At 27.8% G+C, this 12,295-nt stretch overlaps 1 protein-coding gene across 1 annotated transcript; it reads right to left on the bottom strand.

Moving 5' to 3' along the window:
* Positions 1-10,531: 10,531 nt before the first annotated feature.
* On the bottom strand, positions 10,532-11,441 carry LOC108910833 (protein archease-like). The gene is made up of 3 exons (XM_018715580.1): positions 11,257-11,441; positions 11,147-11,171; positions 10,532-11,090 (listed from the first exon to the last, which is right to left on the bottom strand). Exons 1-3 carry the CDS (start codon positions 11,309-11,311, stop codon positions 10,694-10,696), a joined length of 477 nt encoding a protein of 158 aa, XP_018571096.1. The 5' UTR covers positions 11,312-11,441; the 3' UTR covers positions 10,532-10,693.
* Between the last annotated feature and the right edge of the window lie 854 nt (positions 11,442-12,295).

Raw genomic sequence — 12,295 nt, 5'->3', positions numbered from 1 at the left:
TTACTGCTTTAATAAATGTCCTAAGTTTATTTAGTGTTATTTTTCCTTCTCTTAAGTACATCTTAACCTATTATGGAAAAATATTTAAGTAAAAAAAAAATTCTTTCTAAAACTATTACAAAAACATTAATGCTCAGATTTTTTTATCCTTAAAAATACTATGCAGTATACCTGTCAATTAGCTAGTGCAATCTACTTATTTCAGTGGAAAGAATTAATTATACAAAAATGTACCTATTTACGATAAGATGGTAAACACGTGTTTAGGAAAGTTAATTTTATTAAGTTTAGCATAATATTCAAACACTAATAAGAAAAATTGCTTTCTTATAGATCTATTCTCCCGAGTGTAATGGTGAAAAAAGTAAGAAGTATTTTTTTTCTTCTCAATATACTTTCTTCTTTATAGCAAATTAAAGCTCACTAGGATTCTGTTTTGCGAATAACAGAAAGCGAATTTTATGTTTTTAAACATATAACTCGTAAGAGATTTTAAATATTTTTTTACTCTTAGTTTCCTTATCCAATATAATACTATTTAGATATCTGAAATGTTTTTAAATAAACTTTGTCGGAAAAAGCTCTCTACGAAAGTATTTTTCAAAGTCACACGTTAGTGCTAGATTACGGTTCCATCTCGATGACCCGAAGCGTTGTTCCTACCGGTCTGTGAGAAAGATATTAATGAATTGCCAGAGACTAACGACTTGCGGTACCAAAAATTGGTTGTCGCTATTCAAACATATACAATACATATTTGTATTATGTTATGATTCATTCCTGTTTTTTTTAAACGCCCACGAAAACAAAACATTCTCTTTAAACTAATATTTTAAACAACCAAAAGTGAAAAATATTAAACGTGTGGTGGATAATCGCCACACTTTTATATAAAAAAAATACCAAAAAGTATTTGCTTTTTTGGATAAAGCTACAAAATAGAGCTCTTTTGGATAGAGCCTTAAAAGCTGTTTTAAATAGAGCTTCAAAAACTTTATTACGTCATATGACATTTGAATTTTTATAAGTTATCAGAGCTTACTTATTATCTTCTTTTCCTTGTCATATATGTCAAATACTGGTTGGCGATTTTTTATTTAAAATGTAACTACGCCACTGGATTTCGCACCCCTCGTTGGCTTTGTATTAAATTTCAGTTCAAGTAATTCTATTGTTTCATAATAAACATTGACCTGCATAAAAACAACACGGAAATTCATAGGAAATTATGTTGATTGTTGTATTTGTGTATTAATCTTACCAAAAATAGTTAAAATTTAAACAACCCACTTAAGTACAATAAAATAACATAAATTCAAGCAACTATTTACCATTATTTTGTAATACCTTAATTAATATGAATATTATTCAGTTTTCCATATACTGCAATAAGGTAGGTAGGTATCATAATAATAATTAACTATTTTGCAATCTTATATCCAATTATCCAAGTATAATCAAGCCATAAACATTTAAATTTGAGTTCAAAACATTTTGGATAGTTTTAGCTATTGTATGGGATCTCTTGTTATAAAAGTGCCTAAATTATTGAAAAACCTAGATTTCCAGATTTTTTCTATAACTTTCGATTAAATTCTTTCTCGGCCAATCCAATAAAACTTCTTTTTTAAAGATCAAAACTAATATAATTAGCATTATTGTTTTATTTTATTTATACATTATTTCCATATATAATGAACTACCATACTTATGTAACATTACAATACAAAATTAATAACAATTTATTTGAAAAATGATTACCATTTCAGATTTGGAAATTCCGTTGGATAGCAAAATGACATTTATTCCACATATTGGTTTAATTGTTCAAATGGCACACTACATATATTTTTTTATCAATTCTGGAAGATATTTTTTTCTGCGTTCAGCTATATAAGGAAGTCTATAGTTTCATTAGAAATATTGCTACAAAAACAGCAAAAAAGATGAACCGTACTTTCAGTAGCTTTATTCTGAAAAATGATAGCCAGCTGCGGAAAAAACTGAATTTTGACGTCTCTAAATAACGATTTGTCAAAATAATTGACATTTTGTACCTACCTATTCTGTCTATAACTAATTATAACACAAATCTTATAGTAACCAAGAAAAACTAGATATGATTTAAATTTATGGAGAGGGCCGAAAGAACGCTAAAGTTGCCAGGTATTTATGCCAACATCGTTTCCCGTATTGACAAAATCCATCAGATAAAATTTTAGGAAAGTTAGCCAGAAATTTGGCGGCAGATGGAAGTTTTCAAAAGAAAAGAAAAGTTTTTAAACTCAGAAGGGCAAGAGATGAAGAATATTCGATAAAGATGTTAAATGGCCTGCTAGATCTCCGGATCTCACTCCTATAGATTTCTTTCTTTGGCCTTACCTAAATGATATTGACTACCTTAAAAACAGAATAAGAGTAGAATGTCGGAGATTAAATGAGAGACACTAGAATGTGTTTGTGAGAGGGAGTGGCAAACACGCAGAGTTATTCTGTGTTTGGAAACAAATGGAGGTCATTTTGAACATTTGAAATAAGTATTGTTTTAAATTATTATATTATTATCGTATTAAAAATAAACTGTGTTACTTTAAAAAATATAGTAGCTTGTTTCCGCAGCTGGCTATCATTTTTCAGAATAAAGCTACGAAAAGTAGGGATAATCTTTTTTGCTGTTTTTCTAGCAATATTTCTAATGAAACTATAGACTTCTTTACATAGCTAAACGCAGAAAAAAAATATCTTCCCGAACTGAATCACCCGTTATAAACTTAATATAAATTATCTAAATATTCCCTATATTACAAAACTGAATTTATTCATGTTTATTGTTTTGATAAAAGTAACAAATGGTATGATATATTTGTTGAATTTATTTGAGTCAAATGTTCTCGCTTGCAAACAATAGAACAAATGAACTTGTTTCTCTAAATAGAACAAATTATGGTCAGTTTAGTGTAATCTCTAGAATTAAGCAAGCATTTAAACGAATGTAATGACAATATTTTTTGCAATGCATCATCATCATCCAAAAAGAAATCGGGGCTCGTATGTTTAACTGCAATTGCAAATCGCCTGTGTTTAGGTATGTGCACATTTTTTACTTAGTTGTCTGTGTATATTTTGTATTTTTGTATGTCGGTCTTTTTATATTTTTTTCTTTTTCAATGCTTTATTCTTATATTTTTGGACAAACGTAAAAGTAAAGGGTTGGTTATACATTGAATATTTATATTTGTGCACCTACTATTTTATACACAGGATGTCTCAAAAACAAATGACGAAATTTTAACCACAATTTAACTCGGCAAAAGAAATAACATTTGTCTAATAATTTTTCGAATTAAAGAAATATTTAAGAAAGAAATAATATTTTATGGAATAATCACTATCTTATTTTTTTGCTAACCTAAATAGTAACTACTAGCAGTAATTAGATCTCATGTTTGTGTTTTTTTTGTCAGTTATTGCCTCAAATAAGCGTTTCGACTTATGCCTCAGTAGCGATTAAAAAATAGTTAAAGTTTTTAAAAATTGTGTTAGCTTAAAAATCAAGAAGTTTTCGAAAAAAAAACAGACAAATATTGTTACTTTTATTGAATACTTGTTTAAAATTTTGGCGCTTATTTCTATAAATATTACATTTCATCAGTTTTGTTAGTCTGAATTCTGTGTATTTTAATTTAAAACTGCGTTTTATAGTCCAGTCACTGAAGCATTTTGGCTACCATTTTTTTCGGATGGAATGGATTGACGTGAAATTTGAACTGTAGCTAGGGAATAGCCCAAGAAACAAAAGTTATATAGTGCCGATGTGTGCTTTTACCCTAGGGGTGGATGCCACCCCTTCGGGAGGATGGGAATTTTTTTATTAAAAATAAACTCACGATTTGATAGAGGGACGAATTGTAAGCAAAAAATGTTCTATAAGAATTTTTTGTAGAGTCAATACTTTTTGAGTTATTTGCGCCTAAACATGTTTGTTTTTAGGCCAAAAAATGCATGTTTTTGAGCCATTTTTCGCGAATATCTCAAAAACTACAAATTTTATCAAAAAAATGATCATAAGCAAAAAAAAGGTAATTAAATAACAGAGATTGCTTTTTTATTTTTGTAGATGGTATAGAAGCCGAGTTATGACTCCCAGAAGTTGAAGTCAATTTCGAAGATAGTTATAATCGAAACGTTCAACGTCCCGTAGCGGAAAAATTAAAGGTTTTTCGAGGAAAACTTATATAACACCTATTAAAGTTCTTGAAAATTGAGTGGTGGTAGAAGTTGGTAGCATGAAAACTAATGAAGTTACAATCAAAATAAAATGATTGTCTTGATTTTTGAGAAAAAAAAATCGGTATTAAAATTAATGAGTTGACGGAAAAATATTAAACGTATTCCTTCTGCAATTTACTTTATTTATGTACTAACAGTAGATTCTGGGAATTTGAACGATTTTAGAAGCCTAAATTTAAAACAATTTTTCATTTACTTTTGAATAAAATTTTTCAATTTTTTAGAAATCCTCTTTTTTTTTCAAAACCTGTATTTCAAAAACTAACAAAGTTATTAAAAAAAATGATAGAATAAGAAATTGTAGGTTTTTTTCTTACTGAACAATTTGCTTTTTTTTAATTTTTGTAAGACAAAATTTGACTGTCATGACCGTTTGAAGCTCAAAACTAAGCTCCAAGACTGCCTTTCCTGAGCCCTTTTAGCTTACAAATCTAAAAAACGAAGGGCTCAAAAAAACTGTAAATCACAGAACTTAAAGTGCTTTAAATTTATAACTTTAAAATTACAAAAGTTATGATAAAAAAATTAATTGCATTTTTTTCGATAAAATTTTCTGTGCGGGTAAATTACCATCATCTTTGTATATTTTGGAGCATTGTGAACTGATTTGAGTAAGTATTTTAATAATATAATACACAATCGTATCCATTTATAATGTATATAATTTTTTTTTTATTTGATATAATTTTAATAAAAAAATATTAAGATTAAATTCAATAAAATTTAAAAAAATTGATTATATCGTCATACTCACATATAATTTTTAGGAAATTTTTCTATAAGGAGTAGGCTTTTTTATGAGGGGTAGTTCTTCCATAGGGGTTTTTTGGGTGGCCGAAAAGTTGCAATATATCATAGATCATTTGAAAACCAATAAAAAGTTTATAATTCAACATAGGCATACCACTAAAACATCTCAAGCTTTCAATAACGTTTTTTTGTTTATTTTATTATAAGGGATGGTTTTTAAGGGTTGCAACTTTGTAATGAGTCGTAAGCTTTCTAATGAATAACAAAAGAAATGCAATACATTGTGAATGCACCAAAAGAATATTTTAAACTGTTAAAAAACTTTTTTCTATTTTTTTGGCCATGGAAGGGTAGTTTTTAAGGATTTTTAAGGGTTGAAAAGTAATTAAATTTCATAAATTATATTAAAAAACATGAAAGGAACTTTATCCTATATTTTTTGAACATGAATTGAATCTTTAAAATACGTAAATCTGCGATTTCGCATTTTCTTCGTACAACGGTAGTTTTCACCCCCAAACAGAAAAAAGCACACATCTAGACAATACAACTTTTGAAGTGCAGGGTCAGATGAGCTTGTATGCAAATTTTCAGGAAAATCCATGCTCTCCGAAAAAATTGGGAGCTTTTCGCCTTCAGTGACTGGACTATTATTAACTTCTATGTATTTTATGTTAAATTTCTTTATTTATTCTTCTTTGAACTAAAAATTTTTCCTGTACTATAACGATTTTACCCACGTATTTGCTTACCAAATAAATAACTGATTTATTTACAATAATTAAATGTAAATTCCTTTCTATTTGTTTATTAAATGTTTGTAAACAAAATACGGTTCAAACGTCCACCCCATTCAAATCTACTTACAGCCATCTGATGGTCTCCCCGCAGTCCACCAACAAAACGAAAAGAAAACCTACCACATACGGACAAAGTTTCTTTTCCATTTTTCCGGTCACTTTTACATCTTATTTACTCCTCCGTCCCGTTCGAATTCGAAACACCGCCCCCATTCATCACTGAATAGGAAAATCACCACCGCGTCGTATCCTAGACTAACACCGTGCCGGTCGACCGCCCCGAAAAATCAAATTTCGATACGCGTGGCGAGAGCTGCACTAAAGAAAGTTCTTATTCCTCCGGTGCAGAGCTTGGGACTGACTATGGGAGCCAACGCAGGACGCATTCTTAAAAGGACTAACTCGAGCTTTTGGCATCCGGGAAAATAATGGTAAGTGCCCTCGACAAATGGTGATTGCATTCCGGGGGCTTTGCAGATAACGTCGTGGAGAATGGGGGTTTCAGGGGTATTACTTTCAGCTGGGGCTTTATTTGGGACTAGAGGGATATTGTTTAATATATCTAGTACTAGCTTTTACCCGCGGCTTCGCTCGCAGAGTGATAGAATATTTTTTTTAATAAAAAGTATCCTATGTTACTTCTAATACCTCCAAGAATATGTGTACAAAGTTTCATGATCATCGGTTAAGTAGTTTTCGCGTGAAAGCGTAACAAACAAACTTACATTCACATTTATAATATTAGTAGGGATTTATAAATTAGCCGTAATTAGCCCTTATTGGGTATTTGGTCTCCTGTGATAATTGCTTTGACAACGAAATAATTTTTTTGTCTGCTTTTTCCTTGTCAGCTTTTTGTTAGGCACACATAGTTTAATTAAAAAATTACTCTTACATACATTTAAGCAGATTGCAAAGGAACGTATAACTTTTTTAAATATTAATTTTATTATAAAGCAAGCAATATTTTCAAGGTCATCGTACTTCCGGTTATACCGGAAGTCGATACTAACTTTCTTATTTCAAATGGAATCCCCTGTATATTATTGCATTTTTGGAAAGAGCATCTATTTTTAAGTTGAAACCCTATAGTACACTCCATACTTAGGATTGACCGTTTCCGAGATATTTTGATTTTTAAGCAAAAATTGACAGACGCAGACAGCAAAATTTAGTTTTCCTGGAAACATAGGTTTATTTTCCTGTGCAAATTGGACATTTTGTAGAGAGAGACCTAATTTATCGAATTTGGCTTGAAAATTTTCCAGTTTTTATACAGGGTGGTCAAAATAAAATATGACTGAAGTTCAGAAAATGTGGAGAATTCGAAATTTTTAAATGGAAATTCCTAATTTTTTTAACATGACAACTGTCACAGGTTTTTAATTGTCCAATTTAGTTTAATAAATGTTCAATTCGTTTTAGTGACTAAATTAATAATCTCCAAATAGAAGCATAAAATCTAACGACCTCCATTATCTCCAAATTTGAACCTATACAATATTTTTTGTTTATTTATTCTACTAGAACTGATATTTTTTATTTAACATTTTTGTTCTGAAAGATTAAGAGTTAAAATAATATAACGCCGAAAAACAATGTTGACATTCCCTTAGTTCTTGATGTAATAGTTTGTTTTATTTATTTTATACTTTTAATACGATTTATAACAAATTATATAAAAATATAGCTTTAAATGAACAGAAGATGCAACACTTAGAATGGTAAATAAAGTGGTAGAGATATAGTATAGAATCCAAATTATATTCACCGATATCAAAGTTACAACGTTTTTATTAAGAGTGTAGTTTAATTATTATTTTAATATATTATCAAGAAATTTTAAAAATATTTATTTGTCTCTGTCTTAAAAAATAATTCATTTTTTCAACTTTAACATAATTAATTAATTAATTTCTAAACGTTTAACAATTCCAAGGGCGTCGCCAGCCAATGGGCTAGGGGGGTGGGGTGGCGCAAGACAAGAATTTTTTTTTTAATATTTTTAATAAAACCTTTTTAATACAAGAAAAACGTAAAAAAATATAATTGACTAAAAAAAATAAAAAAATTCAACGAAAATTTGTTAAAAACGTTTTTCATTCCCCCTATATAAAATTGGTGAGTTAGCTTATATAGCTCTAGTTGCACTGTTAAACTTTTATTCTGATTCCGATAGATAAAAATTTATTATTTATAATTTAAAATTGCAGAGCTAAATTTTTAAAATATAGAAATGAATTAATTTTTAACATAAAATTTTATATTTGTAAATTCTTTTGTCAACAAATATTTATACTAATTTATTACAATTGTTTTTTTAAAAAATAAAGTAGTAATTAATTTTCAAAATTAAAGTTTAAGTAAATAAAATATTTTATTAAAAATTTCCAATCCAATATTTTCTTAGCTTAAGAAAATTTTTGTACTTTTTTCGAATTTCTAGGAGGGCATCTGCCCCCATGCCCCCTTCACGACGCCCTTGAACAATTCAGCACTTCAAGTCAATCTTTTTATTTTTTAAACACATTGAAGTAATTCTCATATGCTAAAATCCGAAAAAAATTTCTGCCGTAACATCGCTTTTTTGTGAGAAACTATTTTTGAAATTCTTTTTAATGTTTAGTGATGCTTTGATTTTGATTTCATTTTCATTTGAATAATAAGCTAAGTTCACTATTGAATGTTATTACTAAAAAAAGATACTGTCACTTTATTCGATAAATAAGCTACATATTTTTCTGTTTATATTATTTTTTAAGTTTAAAATGGATTTGTCACCAACTGAATAATGTCTAAAACAAATATATGAATGTTTTTGGTCTCAAATATAATAATTTTAAATGTAGTGAAACAACAGAAATCCAAATTAGGTAAATTATTAGCTCAAGTTTCAACACTATAGCTCACACATCTTCAGATGTATTTGAATAAATGTCATATTTCTTTAATTCAGCGTCAGTATGTTGAAAACTAGTAGCCAGATATTTAGTCCTTTAGATTTTTTGGTCTAGAATAATCCAAGGAAGAACTAGCTGGACTATAACAAAGAATTAGGAAACACCCAAAGAGACAATTGTTACAAGATAAACGGATGGATCTGCAGTGATTATACAGTGTGTAATTAAAATACTTTGTCAAACCTTAATGATAGATTCTGAGTCAAACAAATCATATAAATATGTATCCGGGATCACTTCGTTTTTTATATGCAGTGTGTCATTTATTGCAAGGTTCTAAAACCAATTGAGTGATAATAATAATAATTTATTTTTGTTCATAGTTATTATGGTTACGAAAATAATATTTATTAATATTATTATTAATATTTTTATAGATTGAGGTTGACATTTTTAACAATAATTATCTATAGGCATAGTCTAATATATTTTATTACTGTCTCGAAAACTGCTATTCTAGCAATAAGCGAAAGTAATACATTTCCAGAAAGCATTATTTAGGTATATTCGTTTGTGGCCAATAAAAAGACAGCTAAATGCTAAATTTGAACGATATTGCATCAGCCATTTTTTTTTTGTAATTTGAAAGACATGCATTTTTCCTTAAAATTTTAAACTATCTTGAACTATGTATTATAGCTTTATACTTCAATGACATCCTGTATAATGTTCAATTTTATTCTCACATATTTTTTATTGATTTCAATGCAGAATTGTTGACTTTTTTTAGGATTTCCTACATTCCATGTTTTGTTGCAATTAATTATAAAAAAATTACCGAAATTCGTAAACAAATGTAAAACATTCCAGTATTATTTATTAACAAGTATTATGGAAATATATAGGTATAAAAAATATGGACAACATTTTCATGTTATTAAATTACCTATGCAGACATACATATTTTTTACGTTGTTAAATGTGTCGACATCACACCACGCCTACGTTATTTGACTTCATTAATTAGTCTGTGAATGGTAATATTGGCAATTAGTGTATTTATTAATATTTAATTAAAAACACAAACATATAGAATGCCAGAGAGTAGGTCTCATATACATTAAATTATTTAGACAATGACATCATTTGCCTAATTTACAATTTTTCTGTGCATAAAATATTATTAATAAACACAAACGAGAAATATGGACATAAAAAATTAAATTTTCCTAAGTTTACGAAAAATATTTTGTTTAAATCATGTCTATTTTAATAAATATTTTGTAACAATAATAATTGCATAAAATATTATTAATAAAACATAATCGAGAATTATGCAATATGAATACTAAAAAAACTAATTTATGTTTAAATCATGCATTTTTATTTTAATAATTTGACTTTATAAATAATAATATGTGCACAAAATATTACTAATGAACATAAATGAGAAGTAAACAATATAAATATTAAAACAAATTTCTCGAAATTTACAGAAAATAATTTGTTTAAATCATATCTTTTTATTTTAATGAGTATTTCTTAATATTACTATACTAATATAAGGTAAAAAATACTATTCTCGTGTAGACATCTGGTAAATGGTTGTTTTTAAAGAAACATTCCACAAATGTGTATTGATTGAAAGGCCATTTAAAAAGAAATATTAGAATTACTTGAGGAATAAATTACTTCTAATGTTTTCAGAATTCTTATACTTTTTTAGATTATATTAACTTTGTTTCCCGAAAAATAGATTTTCCTGTATTGCTTTAAAAAATAAGAACAATAATTAAATAAATAAATTTATTACATGTTATTATTTCATATAAAATTCACAATTGGTTTACAACTTATTAATCAGTCTATATCATGAAAGTATATTTGACGTTATTTATGAAACTATATTAAAAAATAAGCAATATACACACTACACGCTGACTTTTATATAATTTATATGTCTATAATAACGAAAACTTCAAATTGATTTTTTTCAGGTTCGTTGACGATCTGCATGGCTGAGTACGTAATAGCTTTAACTTCAGTACCCTGTGGGTGCTTTCCTATCACAAACTCTTCCCCGTAACATTTACACTTTATCCTCATTTCTTCACCTTCGGTTACGAACTCGGTAATAGTCAGTTTACTACAGATTAAAAACGGTTCACAACTAAACAAGAATAGCAATTCGTCAAGATAGTGAAATAGTAAATTTTCCAAATCGCTACCTGTGGCCTCAATTTCAGAGCACTGTTTTATCTCCACAGTATCTATCTCTGTCATGTATCCAAACATTGCGAGTCCACATTGTTCGAAGGCTTCTTTTAAACTGTTTCCCCAAGCGTGTAACCTGAAATTTTTTAAATGCAAATGAGTTGTATCTAAATTTACTCGTAGGGCACTTACTGTACGTCAGCTGTATGATCCAAATCTGGAACAAAAATATATATATTTATTAGTTACATCAACTTATAAGCTATACTTTGCTTGTATACGTATTTGTTTTGGACACTTACATTCATATTTACACGGTGGTAAAACTAGTTCCTCTTTTGTAAATTCCTCTGCCATATTTTATCTATCTTTTTAATTAGATGTTATAATAAATACTTGAAAGGGCAAAATATATTTATATTTTCTTTATGACCACTATAGAAGAGGTTAGAAAAATAAATGGATGGGTGGGTATGCAAATTCATAGGTTATTACGCTGTCAAATTCAATACTAGCTACGTTCTTTTGGTCATGATCTGTGGATTATAATCTGAAACCAGAGTAGCTGATTGGCTGAATTTGAAAATCTTAATAATTTTGTAATTTAACCAATCACCTTTTCCGATTTCAGATTAATATAATTTGAAATTCGTAAGAAAAAGAATTCGCCTAATGTCATTTCTCACTACGACGTAAAATGTTGAAATCAGAAAACGTTTATATGACAAAACTATATACAGTAATACGTATTGTTGGTTGCCTAGACAACTACAAAGAATAAATTTAAAAATTTGAGTTTGAACTACATATATAATTTTTCAAAAGAACAAATCAAACTAGGTACATATTAAAAAGAAATACTGTAAATTAAGAACATAGAGAAAAGTAAAATTCAAAAATAAATACAGTAGATTAAAAATTGCTATTAGAGACCAGAACCATAAATGCTAAGAGATGTTTAAAAAACATTACCATTAAAAAAATTAAATTTGTTTTACCTACTTTCAACTCCAATAAAAAAATGAGTAATATCAAATGATGAAAAAAATTGGTATTTACTTTACTAATTCTAAATAATTTAGAATTAATGAATATAAGTGGTATGTTAATCATGTTAACAGAATAACATAAAAAAATTATGTTAATATTCAATTTTCTATGCAGAACAATAATAATTGTTGGCATATAGATTTTATTTTTTAGTTTTGCGCATGTTGCGCACACACCACACACCCAAAAAGAGATTTTCATGCATTAATAATCTAACCCTTTTGTAATATTTACGATTTTTAATGTAAAGAAAGTTTATAATAAATTGAGTTATTTTTATCTTAGTGCTTT

Source organism: Anoplophora glabripennis, unplaced genomic scaffold (assembly GCF_000390285.2).
Source record: "Anoplophora glabripennis isolate ALB-LARVAE unplaced genomic scaffold, Agla_2.0 scaffold24, whole genome shotgun sequence".
Lineage (NCBI taxonomy): Eukaryota > Metazoa > Arthropoda > Insecta > Coleoptera > Cerambycidae > Anoplophora > Anoplophora glabripennis.
The sequence above is the reverse complement of the archived record's forward strand: the minus strand, read 5'-3'. Positions and strand labels throughout refer to the sequence as shown.

Excerpts from the sequence above, each read along its gene's own strand:
- LOC108910833 (XM_018715580.1), bottom strand. The coding sequence starts at position 11,311 with ATGGCAGAGGAATTTACAAAAGAGGAACTAGTTTTACCACCGTGTAAA. Across the intron at positions 11,172-11,256 it reads ACCACCGTGTAAATATGAAT|ATTTGGATCATACAGCTGAC; the intron begins GTAAGTGTCCAA and ends TTTTTGTTCCAG. Across the intron at positions 11,091-11,146 it reads GATCATACAGCTGACGTACA|GTTACACGCTTGGGGAAACA; the intron begins GTAAGTGCCCTA and ends AAAAAATTTCAG.